Source organism: Dipodomys spectabilis, unplaced genomic scaffold (assembly GCF_019054845.1).
Source record: "Dipodomys spectabilis isolate Male_0828 unplaced genomic scaffold, ASM1905484v1 ptg000002l, whole genome shotgun sequence".
Taxonomy (NCBI): Eukaryota; Metazoa; Chordata; class Mammalia; order Rodentia; family Heteromyidae; genus Dipodomys; species Dipodomys spectabilis.
Window position 1 is genome coordinate 33,804,694 of NW_024870679.1, and position 17,476 is coordinate 33,822,169.

Sequence of the window (17,476 nt, forward strand, 5' to 3'; positions counted from 1 at the left end):
TGACTGGTACACACTACTGTGCCCAGTCATTGATTGGGATTGACTGCCATCAGTTTTTATTTCTAATCTGGTTTTGAACTGTGATCCCCAAATCTCTGCCTTTCAAGTAGCTAGGAATACAACACTTTTTTTTTTTCCCTTGTTGGTTGTGGGGCTTGAACTCTGGGCCCGGGTGTTGTCCCTCAGCTCTTCTGCTCAAAGCAAATGCATTACCACTTGAGTCACAGTGCCACTTCTAGTTTTCTAGTGATTTATTGGAGATAAAGAGTATCAGTCTTTCCTGCCTGGGCTGGCTTTGAACCTCGATCCTCAGATCTGAGCCTCCTGAGTAGCTAGGATTACAGGAGTGAGCCACACAACACTTTTAACTTTTTTTTTTTTTTTTAAAGATGAGGTGATCTAGTATTTTTACTGTTTTAGAGCTAATTACCGTATTCAGCTGTAGAATATAGTTGCTTGACATTAGACTGAATAAGTCTGCTGAAAACATCCTGAATGTCATTTATTCCAATCATTGTTGACGTTGTCTCTATGACATTGGCACTTTATTGATACTGAGTGTTAGATAGTGTAATCCTCGATTCATAACATTGTCTTTTTTTTTTTTTGAAGGCATATTCTTTGTCTTTTAAACATATGCCTGATTTTAAAGACATTTGTTGAAATTTGTAGTACATGATGTACAGACTACAAGTAAAACTACTGATACACAAAATGGATTTTTAGTATTCTAAAGAGACAAAAGTTAAAGGATGGGAGCTATTACAGAGAAAATCCATGTGGACTACAGTAAGTTAATAGTTCTGTAGTGAGAGATAAATGAGCCATAAATGGAACCTTATAGTGCCTACCATAGCTCTTGACTTCTCATGCATAACAGTGTCTTTTTCAAAATTAAAAATAAAAATGTTTTTGATGTCCATCCTGAGGCTTGAATTGAGGAGTTTGGGTGCTGTCCCTGAGCATTTTTGCCCAAGGCTGGTGCTCTATCACATGAGCCACACTTCTACTTCTAGATTTTGTTTTTGGTAGTTAATTGAGGATAAGAGTCTCACAGGCTTTCCTGCCCAGGCTGCCTTTGAACTGTGATCCTCAGATTTCAGCTACCTCAGTAGCAGGCATGAGCCACAGCGACTGGCAATATTGTTTTTTTAAAGGTTGTTTTAGAGGTAAAGTTCTCTCTCTCTCTCCCTCCCCCTCTCCCTCTCTCCCTCTCTCCCTCTCTCCCTCTCCCCCTCTCCCCCTCTCCCCCTCTCTCCCTCTCCCTCCTCCCTCCCCTCCTCTCTCATCCCTCCTCCTCTCTCTCCCCCTCTCTCTCCATCTCCCTCTCCCTCTCCCTCTCCCTCCCTCCCCCTCCCTCCCCCTCCCTCCCTCTCCCTCCCTCCCTTCTCCCTCTCCCTTCTCTCTCCCTCTCCCCCTCTCCCCCTCTCCTCCCCCCCCCCTCTCATTTCTGGCCTTGGGGCTTGAGCTCAGCCTGTCTTTGTACCATGATCCTCAGATCTCAGCCTTCTGACTAGCTAGGATTACAGGTGTTAGCCACCAGTGCCCAGCTTCTCATTACGTATTTTAAAGCAGAAAATAAAAATTTAAAGAAAAAAATGAGATATGGAGATTAGTTAACAAGCTTGAATTAGTAAACATACAGAATAGACATCTGGTTTTTGTCAAAGAGTATGTGTTGAATGCAGCAGAGCTAAGAAAAATATTTTTCTCCCAAATTAAAATGGCTGGTTATGTTTGTAGTTTTATCTTTGTTTCTTTCAGAAATTCTTATTGTAAAGATATTTTTCACTTCATGTTATGAATTTTCAATAGTTACTAATTTATCATAAGTACTCAATAAATGAATGAATTTATGTATCCTAATGATGACATGTGTCATGTAGCATAAATTAGTTTTAATGAAAATCTTGTATGGTATTTTAGAAATAAGAATTTGTTTTAATTCCTGCTTACTACATTGATGAATACATTGTGTGACTATAGATGTTGAGGAGTATCTAAATTAATGATTATCTGAGAGATATTCAGTGAAGGAAGAGTATTATATAAATTTTTGGAAGTATTCTAATGTAATTTTATCAAAATTCTGAAATCCTTTTTTAGGGAAATTTATTTATTTTTCCATGAACTCATTTGTTCATTCAGTCTTTGCTTTTCAAAGGATCTTTCGAACAATTGTCTTACAACCATTCCTGCTAGTTTTTCTTCTCTGTCCAGTCTGATGCGACTCAATCTTTCTAGTAACCAGTTGAAGAGTTTGCCAGTGGAAATAAGTAGAATGAAAAGTAAGTCTTCTATATTTAAAAATTATGTTTGAGTTCAATGTAACTTGATTTTAGGCAAATAATTTTAGTACAGTTACAGAGAAATACAGTGTTTTTGTGGTGATAAATGCAAACAATAAATATATATTTTCTCCAAACAGTTATTTTATACTATTTACCTAAACAACTAGCACCAAAAGATACTGGGATATTAATACCTTAAGCACTCTAGGTCAGTGCTCTGCCAATGAGCTAAAGCCCCAGCCTTTATTTTTATTTATTTCCAGCCTTTATTTTTAATACTACTATTTCTCTAAATATGTAAAAATAAATTTCATTTACATATATTTCATTCAGTGGTAATTTATTTTTAGTTATTACAGTTGTATGCTATGGTATAGGTTTATAACTGATGAGGATTTCTAATAGATTCTTTGAAGTTCCATATAATCACAGAATATTTTTTTCTCTTTGAAAATATATTGGATTTTTAATAAATATGTATTGCAGGATTAAAGCATTTGGATTGTAATTGTAACCTCCTGGAAACTATTCCTCCTGAATTGGCTGGGATGGAGTCACTAGAACTGCTTTATTTGCGCAAGAATAAGTTACGTTTTCTACCTGAATTTCCATCTTGTAGACTATTAAAGGTACTATTTAGTTAATTATTAAATGAGTATGTTTTTCAAAACTTATTTATGAGAATGTATTTCTTGAAAAGGAGCTATCTTATTTTCTAGTAGTCATGTGTGTTAGTTATATGAACTATTCTTTTCCTGTTAATATTTTTCACAAATTTAATGTGACTACTGACATTTGTGCTATTTTGTTAGTAGTATTTGTGTATGTGTATGTTGGTACTAGGGCTTGAACTTAGCCTGGGCACTGTCCCCTAAATTTTCCTCTCAAAGCTGCCATTCTACTCCACAGCTTCACTTCCAGTTTTTTGGTAGTTAATTGGAGGATAAGATTCTCAAAGACTTTGTTACTGGGGCTTGCTTTGAACTTTGATCTGCAGCTCTTGGCCTTTCGAGTAACAGGATTATTGATGTGCGCCAGTGGCCCTAAGCTTTGGTAGTAATACATTTTTAACAGAAAATATTAATTTTACAAATTAAAATTTATTTTGTCTGGTGAACAGTTTATAGCTGAGAAGTATTATAATAAGACTAAAATGGTAAGTTGTGCTATATGGCAGGAGCTCTGAAATACTGGTAAGGAATATGGGTTTAATTCTTTAAATTGGCACCTCTCAGAATTTACCTAATTATACTCAGGTGTATTTAAGGTTTATTACTTTCTTTTGGCTTTAAAAATAACATTGATATTGTCTTTTAAACTTGCCACAGTTTGCTTTTTTTGTAGACTTTTATGTACCAGTGTTAAGGAATTTCTTTCTTTTTTAAAAAAATATTTTTTATTAGTGTTAATTGAATAGGGAATTTTATTCCCATATGTCTATATATACAAATGTATCTTGATCAGACTTTCTCTATTACCATCCTTTACCCTTTTCTACCCAAAGTTTTAATAGAATGGTGACAGTGATTAAAAATAAACATTGGGAAAGTTTTCATTTTTAGTAAATGTAATATATAAATAAATGTAATGTAAATATTTTTGAAGTGATTATGGGAATAATTTTTCATTAGTAATTTTTACATTTATACTTCCATTAATCCTACAAATAAAATAAATCGTATCTGTTTTAGTTTTGAAACTTCATATTTCTGCCAGATTCAATTCTAATTATTTGGAAGTTACCAGAAAATAATTGAAAAAAATGACATTTTGTTGTTTTGTTAGCTTGAAAATACCTTAATTGAAATAGAAAATCTAAACAATATAGTATTTAAAAGGTTACTATTTTCCTATGTGTGTTTCAATTATTTAAAATGAAAGGGTATCCCAAATACACATAACTGATGTTTGGTTTTGTAGGAATTGCATATAGGTGAAAACCAGATTGAAGTATTAGGGGCAGATCATCTTAAGCATCTGAATTCTATCCTTGTGCTAGACCTGAGGGATAACAAGTTAAAATCTGTTCCAGATGAAATTAAACTACTACAGTCTTTGGAAAGGCTTGACCTAAGCAACAATGATATTAGCAGGTAAGCTTAAAGAACAATTGAATAGATACTTTGCCTGTTCTATGGTTATAGTTTTTTGCTTAAAAAATTAAAAACGGAGGTGCTTTTTAAAAATGGAATCAGTTAAGATTATATTTTGTCCTTAGTCAATTTGGTATATTAATAAAAGCAGATGGATCTCCACATTGCTGGAATTTACTATAAGCTCTGTAATATGCCTGAATATTATCATCTCTTTTGTTCATTGCTCTATATCTAACTCCCAGTGCAATGACTCATACATAAAAGGTGCTTGATAACTACTTGTTGAATTTGTTAAATTAATATAAAATTGTATAGAAATACATAATGCTTTAGGATCTTAAGGGATTTATTATTTAGTAGGAATTATGGAAGGCTTTAGGACTGGGATTAGGGTGAAGCAAGTTAATTGTCTACAGTGTAAAATTTAAGACCACATTTACTTTTGGGATCACATCCTACCATAGCCCTGCTTTGCAGCCATTCATTTAAACAATAATTGTGATTTTCAGATTCATGTATGAGGAGGTAGTGAGTGATCCACATGGCAGGAAGAAATAGCACAGAGCTTGGGAATTCTAAAAATATGGTGCAAATAGAAATAGGGAGGTTATAAGAATTTAGGGCTTTAAAATCTGAATTCCATGTGGAAGAAGCTCTTGAAGAATAATTTTTTGTTAGTTAGCACTATTGATAGACTGAACAAACTACTTTGGTTGAAATGTTATTTTTAACAGTAAACTGATGAGAGTAAGGTAATTGAATAGAGAGAATAAGAGTGTTGTTTGGGTGGAAAATTTACATAATACTCTATTAGCTTAACCTAAACTATTTCTCACTAAGGAACTCATAGTATCCAGGCCAATGTGAGATTCAGATTTACTCAGGATTATGCATCTATTAAATGTCTAAGGATTTGACCTTTGAAGCTAGGAAGACTGGATTCTGTTTGACAGAAGAAATACTAACAGGGCAGATTTTCTTTTGTTTTTCTCCTTCCTTCCTTCCTTCCTTCCTTCCTTCCTTCCTTTCTTCCTTCCTTCCTTCCTTCCTTCCTTGTGTGTGTGCTCGTGTGCTAGCGTGCGTGCGTGCGTGCTGGTCCTGGGGCTTGAACTCAGAACCTAGGTGCTATCCCTGAGTTTTTGTTTTGTTTTGTTTGGGGTGGGGGGAGGGGGGCTTGGATCGTACTTGGCTTGAACTCAGGGCCAGGGAGCTGTCCCTGAGCCTCTTTGTTCAAGGCTAGTTTTCTACCACTTGAGCCACATACCACTTCCAGCTTTTTCTGAGTAGCTTATTGGAGTCAAGAGTTTAATGGACTTCCTGCCCAGGCTGATTTGAACTGTGATCCTCAGATCTTAGCCTACTGAGTAGCTAGGATTACAGGCATGAGCCACCAGCGCCCAGCTTGCCCCTGAGGTTTCTTTCTGCTCAAGGCTAACATTCTACCTCTTGAGCCATAGCTCCACTTCTGGCTTTTTTGGAGATGAGTCTTATGGGATTTCCTTCTTGAGCTGGCTTTGAACCTTGATCCTCAGATTTTAGACTGAGGAGCTAGGATTATAGGCATGAGCTACCAGGGCTTGGTACAGATTTTCTTTTATATGTGTATTTTAATAAATATTCTAAAACTGCACATTTACTTCCACAGTGTACATTATGGCATATGGTACAACTTGATCATAAATTTCTTGGGCCTTTTGCAGTTAATTACCTTTCCACACTCCTAATACCTAACAACTAATATGCCCTATATTATACTTTTACCTTTTTACAGAATAACATATAAATAGCATTACACAGCATATAATTTTTGTGTCTGCCCTTTTTCACATAGCAGCTAATAAATATTTATTGATTATTTATTTATTCATTGTGATACTGGCATTTAAACTTAGACTTTGTGCAGGCTGGTTAGCTGCTGCTAGACAACTGCGGCCATGTCTATTCTCTAATATTTACATTTTTAATATTTGCTTTTTTAGTATTAGATACAGTTCAGCAAGTGTTCTGTTAGCTTATCTTCATTTCTAGCAGTTTCAACTTGATACACATTAAATATATATTGGTTCTCTTTTATGTACTTAGCATATATCTTCAGGGAAATATTTTTGATCTATGTTATTTGTATTTTCTTTGAGATTTATATATTGTCATATGTTATTTTTGTAGTCAACACTAGCAGATTGTCCTTATATTAAATATTATCCCTGAAATTAATTATTTGTAGCTTGCCCTATTCATTGGGAAACCTTCATTTGAAATTTTTGGCACTAGAAGGAAATCCTTTGAGAACTATTCGTAGAGAAATTCTAAATGTAAGTATTTTTAGAATTCAACTCTTTATTTTTTTTAATTCACATATTTTGATTTATAAACTTTAAGATATGCTTTAGCAAATGTGATTTTCGTCTTTCTCCTTTCAGAAAGGAACTCAAGAAGTCCTGAAATACCTAAGAAGCAAGATAAGAGGTACTTTTCTGTTATTTCCTCTTTTTAGAAGAACTACATGAAAAGCATAGCAAGGTTAACAGAGCTTAATTTAAATGTACTAGGCCAGATTGTGCATAATCCATACAGATGCAAGTTAAAAGAGTAGTGAATGCATTTAACAACTGAATTTTCAACTGATTTGTTACACAACAATACACTGGTAAAATTATTTTTTCTTCATGCTCTTGTTCTTCCTGCAATGTCAGACATAAAATAAAAACTGAGATATATCACACTTTTAGTAATGCATTAACATTTAATAAATTATTAAAATAGATTAAATTTATAACATTACTTTTGGAACATGGTCATTCTAAATTAACATAAACTAAAGTGTGTTTTTTAAAAATTTTTGTCAGAACTTAGCAAACCTGTGAATGTAGATACTTCTGTCAATATAGTAACAAGTGAGTAGAACTCATAAGTTATATCCTGAAAGCAAAGATTTGTTCCTTTCTGAAGTTAAAGTAGGTGTTTATTGAAGCTTTGTCAAGATATAATGGGTATATAATTCAAGTTATTAAAGATAGACCATTATTAGGAATTTAACCATCTTTTTAAAATGTCAGTATTGGGGATTAGGTTTGAGGTTCTTAAAAATTCAACATCTGACATTCCAGGCTTAGGTGATATAGTTCATCATAAGCTTAAAGAACATACTTTAGCCAAGTACTGGTAGGTATCACGCCTGTAATCCTAGCTACTCAAGAGGCTGAGATGTGAGGATCATGATTCAGAGTCAGCCCAGGTAGCAAAGTTCGTGAGATTCTTACCTCCAATTAACAACTAGAAAACCGCAAATGGCACTGTGGCTCAAGTAGTAGAACACTCACCTTGAGCTGAAGAGCTGAGGGACAGCCCCCAGGCCCAAAGTTGAAGCCCAAGACTGACAAAAAAAAAAGAATATACTTTAAGCAGAGAACTTTATAAGACCAGTTTAAACTGGAAATGTTAGGACTGTAGTTACTTCAGTCTTTGCAGTTTATGGGTAGGAAATATGTAGCAGTGATATTTTGTCTGTTCAGGGTGTGGTCCTGCTAGGTTCCTAAAGTCTCCCATCAGGTACTCTTATACTTAAATCCTAGTGTGTGCTTTGAAGTTTGTGTTGAAACTTAATCTCCAGTGCAACATTATTGAGAGCTGTAGCTTTCAGGAGAGGACTGTGTCATGAGGATAGGGGCCTCTGAATAGGATGGACACTTTCATGAAACAGTTTAAGGTTAAAGGGAGCATCTTCTTTTCTTTCTGTCATGTGAGAATGCTGGAAGAAGCCCTTGCTAGATAGCCCCATGATTTTGGATCCTGGCTTTCAGTACATTTCAGTTATTTAGAAATGACTGTTTGTATTTTTGTTTTTTTGCTGGAACATACTATTTGTCATCATAATTTTTTTAAAATAAGTTTTTTTTAATTGTGAAAATACTATACAGAGGGGTTACAATCACAGGAGCAAGGTAATGAGTACATTTCTTATAAAGCATTATTGCCTCTTTTATTTTTCCCATCCCTTCCCTCCCATCTTCACACATTCCTCTCTCCCCCCCCCCCCCCCCCCCCCCCCAGTTTCTTGACATAGCATCTTGTACATCTCATCTTGTCCGTTTTGTTGCAGTGGGTCAACCTGTATTCCTATTTAAACAATTTGTTTTTCCCTTCCGCTCCCCAAATTATACCAACATCAAACATAGTGAAAACAAGGGTTATACCGTAGAGGAGGAGGGACATACAAAACAAAATAAATCACATAGTACCTTATAAATATGTTAGAAACAACAGCAAGAAAGAAAAAAACCACTTGTGTCCTTATCTTGGAGCTCATTTTGCTTAACATCATCTTATCTGACCTTTTCTGCTTGTCTCAGATATATACTAGTTATTGCAAATAAGGGAAACCATGGGACCTTTGTTTCTTTGGGCCTGGCTTACTTCACTTAATATAATTTTTCCCAAGTCTTTCCATTTCCTAACAAATGGGGCAATGTCATTCTTTCTGATGGAGGCATAGAATTCCATTGTGCATATATACCACATTTTCTTTTATTTAATTTTATTTATTTTTATTTTTATTGTGAAAATGCTGTACTGAGGGGTTAAAATTACCTGGGCAAGATAATAAGTCCATTTCTTATCAAGCATTGTAGCCTCCTCCTTTGTTTCCCCTTCCCATCCCTTCCCATTCTCCCCCTACCCCCGACCCAGTCCTCCCCCCTCCCCCCACCAAAGTTGTAAAGTTCGTTTTTCCACATAACGACTTGTACATCTCATTGTTGCAGTGGATCCACCTGTATCCCTATTTAAACGATTTGTTTTTTCCCTTCCCCTCCACAAATTATACCAACTTCAAATACAATGAAAGCAGGGGTTATACCATGGGGGAGGGACATGCAAAGCAACAAAGAAATAATCTTATACATGTGTGAGAAACAATCACCTGAAAGAAAAAAACATTTGAATACATATCTTAGGGTTCATTTCCCTAACATCAACTTATCTGACCTTTTCTGCTTGACTCAGACATATACTAGTTATTGCAAATAAGGGAAAACATGGGACCTAAGTTTCTTTGGGCCTGGCTTACTTCATATACCACATTTTCCTGATCCATTCATCTACTGAGGGGCATCTGGGTTGGTTCCATATCTTAGCCTGGTAAATAATGCTGCAATAAACATAGTTGTGCTGGTAGCATTAGTATGGTCTTGTTTTTGATCATTCAGCTAAATGCCCAAAAATCGGATTACTGGGTCATAGAGGAGCTCTATGTGGAGTCTTTTGAAGAACTTCCATACTGCTTTCCAAAGTGGTTGAAAAGTTTACACTCCTACCAACAATGCAATAGGGTTCTCTTCTGTCCACATCCCCTCCAGCATCTGTTGTTACTAGAGTTGCTGATTATAGCTGTTCTAACTGTTTTGATTTGCATTTCTTGGGGCTGGGAAGGTGGCTCAGTGGTAGAGCGCTTGCCTTGCATGCATGAGGCCCTGGGTTTGATTCCCCAGCACCACATAAGCAAAAAGAAAAAAAGCCCGAAGTGGTGCTGTGGCTCAAGTGGTAGAGTGCTAGCCTTGAGCTGAAGAGCTGAGGGACAGCGCCCAGGCCCAGAGTTCAGGTCCCACGACCGGACCAAAAGAAAAAAAAATGATTTGCATTTCTTTTATGGCTAGAGAGGTTGAGCATTTCTTGATGTGTCTTTTGGCCATCTTCATTTCCTCTTCAGAGAAGTTTCTCTTTAAGTCTTTAGCCTACTTATTTATTGGGCAGTTATTTCTTTGAGGATTTGTTGTTGGGGGATTTAATTTGAGTTCCAGGTATATTTTAGATATGAAACCCTTGTCTGTTGTATGGCTAGTGAAGATCTTCTCCAAATCTGTGGGCTTTCGATTGATCTTGCTAGCTATGTCCTTTGCCATGCGGAAGCTCTGCAACTTCATGCAATCCCATTTACCTTTCTTTGATTTCTTGTGTTTTTGGGTATCTATTAAAAAAATTTCGGCCCATGCCAAGGAGACCTAGTGTTTCTCCTATTTCTTCTTGTAATGTTTTCAGGGTGTCTGCTTTGACTTCGAGGTCTTTGATCCATTTGCATTTGATTCTGGTGCAGGGTGATATATAAGGATCTAGCTTTAGTTTTCTACAAGTAGTTAACCAATTTTGCCAGCATCATTTACTGAAGAGGCTGTCTTTCTTCCATTCTATTTTTTTAGCTCCCTTATTGAAGATTAGGTGGCTATAGTTCTGTGGGTTCATTTCTGGGTTTTCAATTCTATTCCATTGGTTCTGAGGTCTCTTCTTGTGTCAATACCAAGCTGTTTTGATTACTATGGCTTTGTATTAGTTTGAAATTTGGTATTGATATTCCTCCTGTTCTTTGTGTTAAGGATCGTTTTTGCTATTTGGGGTCTTTTATTGTTCCATATGGATTTTTGGATTGCCTCTTCTAATTCCTTGCAGGATGAGGTTGGAATATTAATAGGTATCACATTGAATTTGTAGATAGCCTTGGGAAGTATTGCCGTTTTCATGATGTTGATCCTTCCAGGAGCATGGGAGGTTTTTTTCCACTTTTCTCCACTTTCTAAGTTCTCTTTTGATTTCCTTTTTCAGTTTTTTAAAATTTTCATCATAGAGGCCCTTCACTTCTTTGGTTAAGTTAATTCCTAGGTATTTTATTTTTTGTGGGGCTATTAGGAATGGAGTTGCTTTCTTGATTTCATCTGTGCTCTTATTGTTAGCCTACAGAAAACCATTGATTTTTGAGGGTTAATTTTATACCCTGCTACTTTGCCAAACTTCAAATCAGCGTGAGTAATTTGGGAGTGGAGTCCATGAAATTCTTTAAATACAAGATCATGTCATCGGCTAAGAGGGAGAGTTTTACTTCATCTTTCCCTGTTTGGATCCCCTTTATGTTTGCATCTTGTCTTATTGCTGTAGCTAGGCATTTCAATACTGAATTGAAGAGAAGTGGAGAGAGTGGACATCCTTGTCTTGTTCCTGAGTTAATAGGAAATGGCTTTAGTTTTTCACCATTAAGTATAATGCTGGCTGTAGGTTTGTCATATAGAGCCTTTATTGTATTGAGGAATATTCCATGGATTCCTAATTTTTCCAGAGCCTTCATCATAAAAGGGTGTTGGATCTTGTCAAATGCTTTTTCTGCATCTATTGAGATAACCATTTGGTTCTTATCCTTGCTCTTATTGAAGTGATGAATTATATTAATTGATTTGCATGTATTGAACCAGCTTTGCATCCTTGAAATGAATCCTGTTTGATCGTGGTGTATGATTTTTTGGATGAATTGTTGAAGTTGATTGGCCAAAATTTTGTTGAGAAGTTTTGCATCAATGTTCATCAAAGATACGGGTCTATAATTCTCTTTCTTTGATGAGTCCCTGCCTGGTTATGATGAGGGTTATCATGGCTTCATAGAATTCGTTTGGTAGTGAACTTTCTCTTTCAATTTCGTTGAGTTGGAGGAGTATTGGTGTGAGTTCTGCTTTGAAGGCCTTGTAGAATTCTGCTGTAAATCCATGTGATCCTGGGCTTTTCTTAGGTGAGAAGTCTCTTATTGCTGTTTCTATTTCAGTGCTTGATATGGGCCTGTTAAGATAGTTTAACTCATCTTGGTTTTGTTTTGGCATGTCAATATTTGCTAGGAAATTGTCCATTTCTCCCAGGTTCTGAAACTCATTAGTATAAAGATTTGAGAAGTATTCCCTTATAATGTTCTGGAGCTTGGTTGTTTCTGTGGTGATGTTTCCATTCTCTGAGTTTGTTCTATTTTTCTGAAAAGATTTGCTAAGGGTCTGTCGATTTTGTTAATTTTTTCAAAGAACCAACTCTTTGTTTTGTTGATTCTTTCTATTTTTTGGTGGGGGATTCTAATTGGTTTAATTCTGATTTAATTTTAATTATTTCTTTCTGTCTATTGGATTGGGGTTTAGCTTGCTGCTTTTTTTCAAGGTGGTTCAGATGTCTCATTAAACTGTTGATTTCAGATTTCTCCAATTTGTTGATGTAGGAATTCAGAGCTATAAACTTGCTTCTGAGTACTGCCTTTGCTCTGTCCCAGAGGAGCTGGTAATTTGTGTGTTCATTTTTGTTGAGTATCACGAACATTTGAATTTCCTTTCTACTCTCTTCCATGACCTACTCGTGATTCAACAGTGTGTTATTGTTCAGTCTCCATATTTTACAGGGCTTTCTTTGATAGTTTCTGGTGTTGAGTTTTAATTTTATTCCCTTGTGGTCTGAGAGAATGCAGGGCATTACTTCAGTGTTTCTGAATTTGCTTTGTGACCTAAAATGTGGTCTGTTTTGAAAAATGTTCCGTGTGCTGCTGAGAAGAATGTGTATTCTGATGTTGCTGGGTTGAATATTCGGTAGATGTCTGTTAAATCTAGTTGATCTATGCAGTTGTTTAGATCTCTGGTTTCTCTGTTGAGTTTTTGTTGGGTTGATCTATATAGTGGAGATAGTGTTGTGTCCCCAGTGATTAATGTCTTTGGATCTATGTGAGATTTGAGGGAAAGTAGTGTTTCTTTGATACAATTGGGTGCTTTGTTGTTTGGTGAATAAATATTTAGAATTGTAATATCCTCCTGAAGGGGAGATTCCTTAATTCATATGTAGTGACCTTCTTTATCTTTTCTCACTAATTTTAATTAAAGTCTATTTTATCTGATATTAGTATTGCAGATCCCACCTGATTGTGGGGGCTGTTTGCTTGGTAGATTTTATTGTAGCCTTTTACTTTCAGAGTATGTTTGTTTTTATGGGCAAGGTGTGACTCTTGAAGGCAGCAGATAGAGAGGTGTTTGGTAGTTCCTGCCAAGGTAGTTCCACCTTCTTGGGGGCTGCAACAGCTGGGTTCTTCCTATGGTTCTTGGATTCTCAGTTTGGATGCAGTTTCTTGGCCTTTATTGTGGTCTTGTTGGTTTTCTATATGTAAGACATCTTTATCTTTTTTATTTTTTTGGGTCCGGTTGTGGGGCTTGAACTCTGGGCCTGGGCCCTGTCCCTCAGCTCTTCATCTCAAGGCTAGTGTTCTACCACTTGAGCCACAGCACCACTTCTGGCTTTTTCTTTTTGCTTATGTGGTGCTGAGGAATCGAACCCAGGGCCTCATGCATGCAAGGCAAGCACTCTACCACTGAGCCACCTTCCCAGCCCTTTAAGTATCTTTTGTAGCGCTGGTTTGGTGGAGATATGTTGTTTCAGTTTTTCTTTGCTATGGGAGGTTTTTATTTGACCTCTGTTATACAGGAGAGTTTAGCTGGGTACAGTATTCTTGGCTGATAGTTGTTTGTCTTTAGGGCATGCATACATCATTCCAGGCTCTTCTTGTTTTAATTGTCTCTGCTGAAAAATCTGAGGTTATTCTAACTGGTTTCACTTATAGGTGATTGTTTTTTTCTTCTTGACAGCTTTAAGGATCCTTTCCTTGGTCTGAGTTGATCCTGTGTGGATTATAATGTGACAATGGGATGTCCTGTTCTGGTCTGGTCTATTTGGGATTCTAAAAGCTTCTTGTATCTGAATAGGCCTATTTTTTTGCATGTTTAGGAAGTTCTCTGCTAGGATCCTGTTAAATAAATTTCCTAGACCATTAACTTCTGTCTCTAGGTGCTCCTGTATACCCATTATTGTCAGATTAGGCCTTCTGATGGTGTCTTCCAAATGTTGAATAGATCTCCTATATTTCTTGGATTTGTCTTAGGTAGTATATTCTTTCTTTATAATATCTAGGCTGTCTTCAGTCTCAGAACTTTTACCTTCTGCATGGTCTAACCTACTGTCAAGACTTTCTACTTTGTTTTTTATTTCCTTTCCTTATAATTGGTCGGCTTTGATGCCTTCAAATTCTTTGTTGGAGCTTTGTTTTAGATCTTCTATGAACTTCTTTACTTCCTTAATTTGGTGTTCAGTATTTATTCTCAAATCACTTAGTTGATTAGTTATTGTTGCCTTGGACTTCCTTTCCTTCTGAAGGGCTCCATTCAGCATTCCTTTTCTGTCTCCCTGGATTCCTTCAGCTGTCTGTTTATGGATTCCATGAATGCCTCTGTTGATCTTTGTCTATTCTCATCTCGCTCACACAATTCCTGTATTACTCTTTGATTAGCTTCCTCATGCTCACACAAAATTCCTGTGTGTCTCTTTGACTGTTTTCAGCCTGCTCACGCAATTCCTGTCTTTCTCTTTGACTGTTCTCAACCTGTACACGCAATTCTTGTATGAATCTTTGAATACCTTCCTCATGCTCATGAGATTACTGTAGTAATTTTTGATTAGCCTCAACATGCTCATAAAGTTCCTGTATTAATCTTTAGTTTGCCTTGTCTTGCTCCCTATTATGCTCGCACTGAATTCTTTGCAGTTTTTCAATCTTTTCATTCATCATGTTTACCAATAGTGTTTGTAGAGCTTTTTGGGAACTCTCCTCTGGATTGTTAATTAACTGTTCTGTAACCTGATTATCATGAGTGGGAGCTGAGATACCTGGCTTGCCATTTTTCTTGTATTTCTCTGGCTTGTTCTGCCCATTTGGTATGAAAGCAACACCAGTTTTGTGCTAGAACACTATATGAAGGCAAGCATCAACCAAAGTCCTGTAGTTGCATAGTCAAAATGGCTGTAGATACAATCTAGTTCAACAGATACAATCTATTCAACATCAAACAATTATGGATTAATGGGCTAAGGACATCCAAGAGGGATTCAACAAACCAGAAATTATTAGGTTTAGGGAGAATTGTGGGGAAAAATAGGATTACTGAGATGTGGAGAGGTAAAAGGAGAGTGAGTTTAACCAAGTCCTAATATCAAACAGGGAAATGATAGGACAGAGTGATAGGAGAGATATTAAAAAAACAAAAAATGGAAAAACAAAAATTTAAATAAAAAATGAAACACTTAAAATTAAGTATAAAGAAATGATATTGAGAGAAGAAAGGGATAGGATGAGAGGAGGGGAAAGATAAAAATGAAAAAATAAAAATAAAAATTCTTAAAATTGGAATACTTCAAAGTTATATAGCCAAAAAGAAATAATACGACTATTAAAGAAGTTAAGCTTAAGAGGTTGTGAATTGAGTAATAAGTTTCTGGATTAAGTATGTACACAATGAGGGATAAGGTCTAATAATCAACGATAGATATATATGAGCAGAACAGCAATTAAGTCATACAAAAAAGAGAAAAAAAAGAGCCAAAAGGTCAAAAGAGATTTTGAAAAAAGCACACACACGCACACGCGCACACACACACACACACACACTCCTAAAATAAAAATTATGAAAGAAAAAAATAGAAAACAATTAAAAATAGTAATAAAAATAGGTAGACAAAAGAGCTCTTTGATTTTTTTTTTTTTTTTTTTTGGAGGGGGGTACAGGGGGTGGTGAGGAGGAAGATCTTGTATCTCCCCTGTGTCCGTAACCAGTCTCCAAGTCTCTGGTCTGCTTTTGGTGTTTGGTTTTCCTGTGGCTTAATTGGTTTCTTAAGTCAGTTTGAGCAGGCAGACAGCCCTGCCTTATCCAGGACTTTGTGATCCTCCTCCCAGGCTAGTTCATGGGAGGGAGATCTGCTTTGAGTATCACAAAAGAGGGAGAGGGCTGTTTCCTCTAGTTTGGAGATGCTGTGATGAGGCTAGGTTCTGGGTAGGGTTGAGGCCTTTCAGCAAACAATAGCTTTTTCCAGAGAGGCTAGCTCCTAAGACACTCACAGAGCCCAGCCTGGTGCCATTCTCAGGGTTTATGTTTACTGAGTTTCAATTGTTTGTTTAGGCTGCTGTGGGGAGGGGCAGCCTCTGGCTCTGTTTACCCAGTGAAGATAGTCACTCCTCTGGGGGCAGATTTCCTCTGCCTGGGTGGGGTGACTTTCCCCTGGGTGAAGCTGAGCCTAGCAAGTCAGGTCAGGTTCCTGTGTCCTGCTAATGGCTCCAATTGTTTCCTTCCAAGGCCTGGGTTGGAGCTAGCTGCTCAGCCTGGTCTTTGTCAGTATCAAAGGTGGAGGTGAGAAGGTGAGAAGGAGTGAGGATGTCAGGGTTCTACTCAAGCTAGGCTCTTGGTTCCTGGGCTGTCCCTGGTTTTCGATCAGCAGGATGAAGATTTCTGCTCCTTGTCAGTTCTTGCTGGTAGTGAGTAGAATCTGCTCGCATGCCCCGTCTGGTGCCTTTGTGTCCCAGACTTTCTCTGTTGGTATGGCGGCTATGGCTGCCACCGCAGCCGCTGCATCCAATGCTACTGGCAAGTGCTCAGATCTGTCTCCTTGATCAAGCTGCCTGGATTTTCCCTCCCTGGCCAAACTCTCTGTACCATGATGACATACTTGGTGTGATTCTCTAACCTATGACTGTTCACTGGAACAATAAAACTGATTTCTATGCGAGAGCTTATTTAGCCTCCAGCTTCTCCTCCACCATCTTCTTCCGATCTCTGTCATCATAATTTTTTTTGTTGTTGTTGTTGGTTGTGGGGCTTGAACTCTGGGCTTGGGCACTGTCTCTGTGCTCTTCAGCTCAAAGCCAGCGCTCTACCGCTTGAGCTACAGCACCACTTCCGGTTTTCTAGTGGTTTATTGGAGATAAGAGTCTCACAAACTTTCCTGCCCGGGCTGGCTTTGAACCAAGATCCTCAGATCTCAGCCTCCTGAGTAGCTAGGATTACAGGCGTGAGCCACCGGTGCCCGGCTAGTCAACATAATTTTTAAGCTTAATTATTTGTTGCTAAAACTGCCTTTACGTTGCAGTGTAATTTCTTACTGTATTACCTGTACCATCTTGCTGTGCTATTTCTATAGTAGATAGAATACTAACCTCACAATTTCCACATCTTAATCCCTGCAACGTGGTACTGTTCTTACATGGCAGAAGGCAATTAAGATTGCTCATCATTTTTTTTGTTTGGGGTCTGGTCGTGGGGCCTGAACTCTGGGCCTGGGCACTGTCCCTCAGCTCTTCAGCTCAAGGCTAGCGCTCTACCACTTGAGCCACAGCGCCACTTCCGGCTTTTTTCTTTTTGCTTATGTTGTGCTGAGGAATGGAACCCAGGGCCTCATGCATGCAAGGCAAGCGCTCTACCACTGAGCCACCTTCCC

At 37.3% G+C, this 17,476-nt stretch overlaps 1 protein-coding gene across 1 annotated transcript in view; it reads left to right on the forward strand.

Moving 5' to 3' along the window:
- The window catches only part of Lrrc40 (leucine rich repeat containing 40), a 49,197-nt gene that overhangs the window by 10,345 nt on the left and 21,376 nt on the right, over positions 1-17,476 (forward strand). The window contains exons 5-9 of the mRNA XM_042682856.1: positions 2,165-2,288; positions 2,778-2,920; positions 4,212-4,384; positions 6,612-6,699; positions 6,808-6,853. Of these exons, the coding sequence (XP_042538790.1) occupies positions 2,165-2,288; positions 2,778-2,920; positions 4,212-4,384; positions 6,612-6,699; positions 6,808-6,853 (574 nt within the window). The remainder of the gene's footprint in view (positions 1-2,164; positions 2,289-2,777; positions 2,921-4,211; positions 4,385-6,611; positions 6,700-6,807; positions 6,854-17,476) is intronic.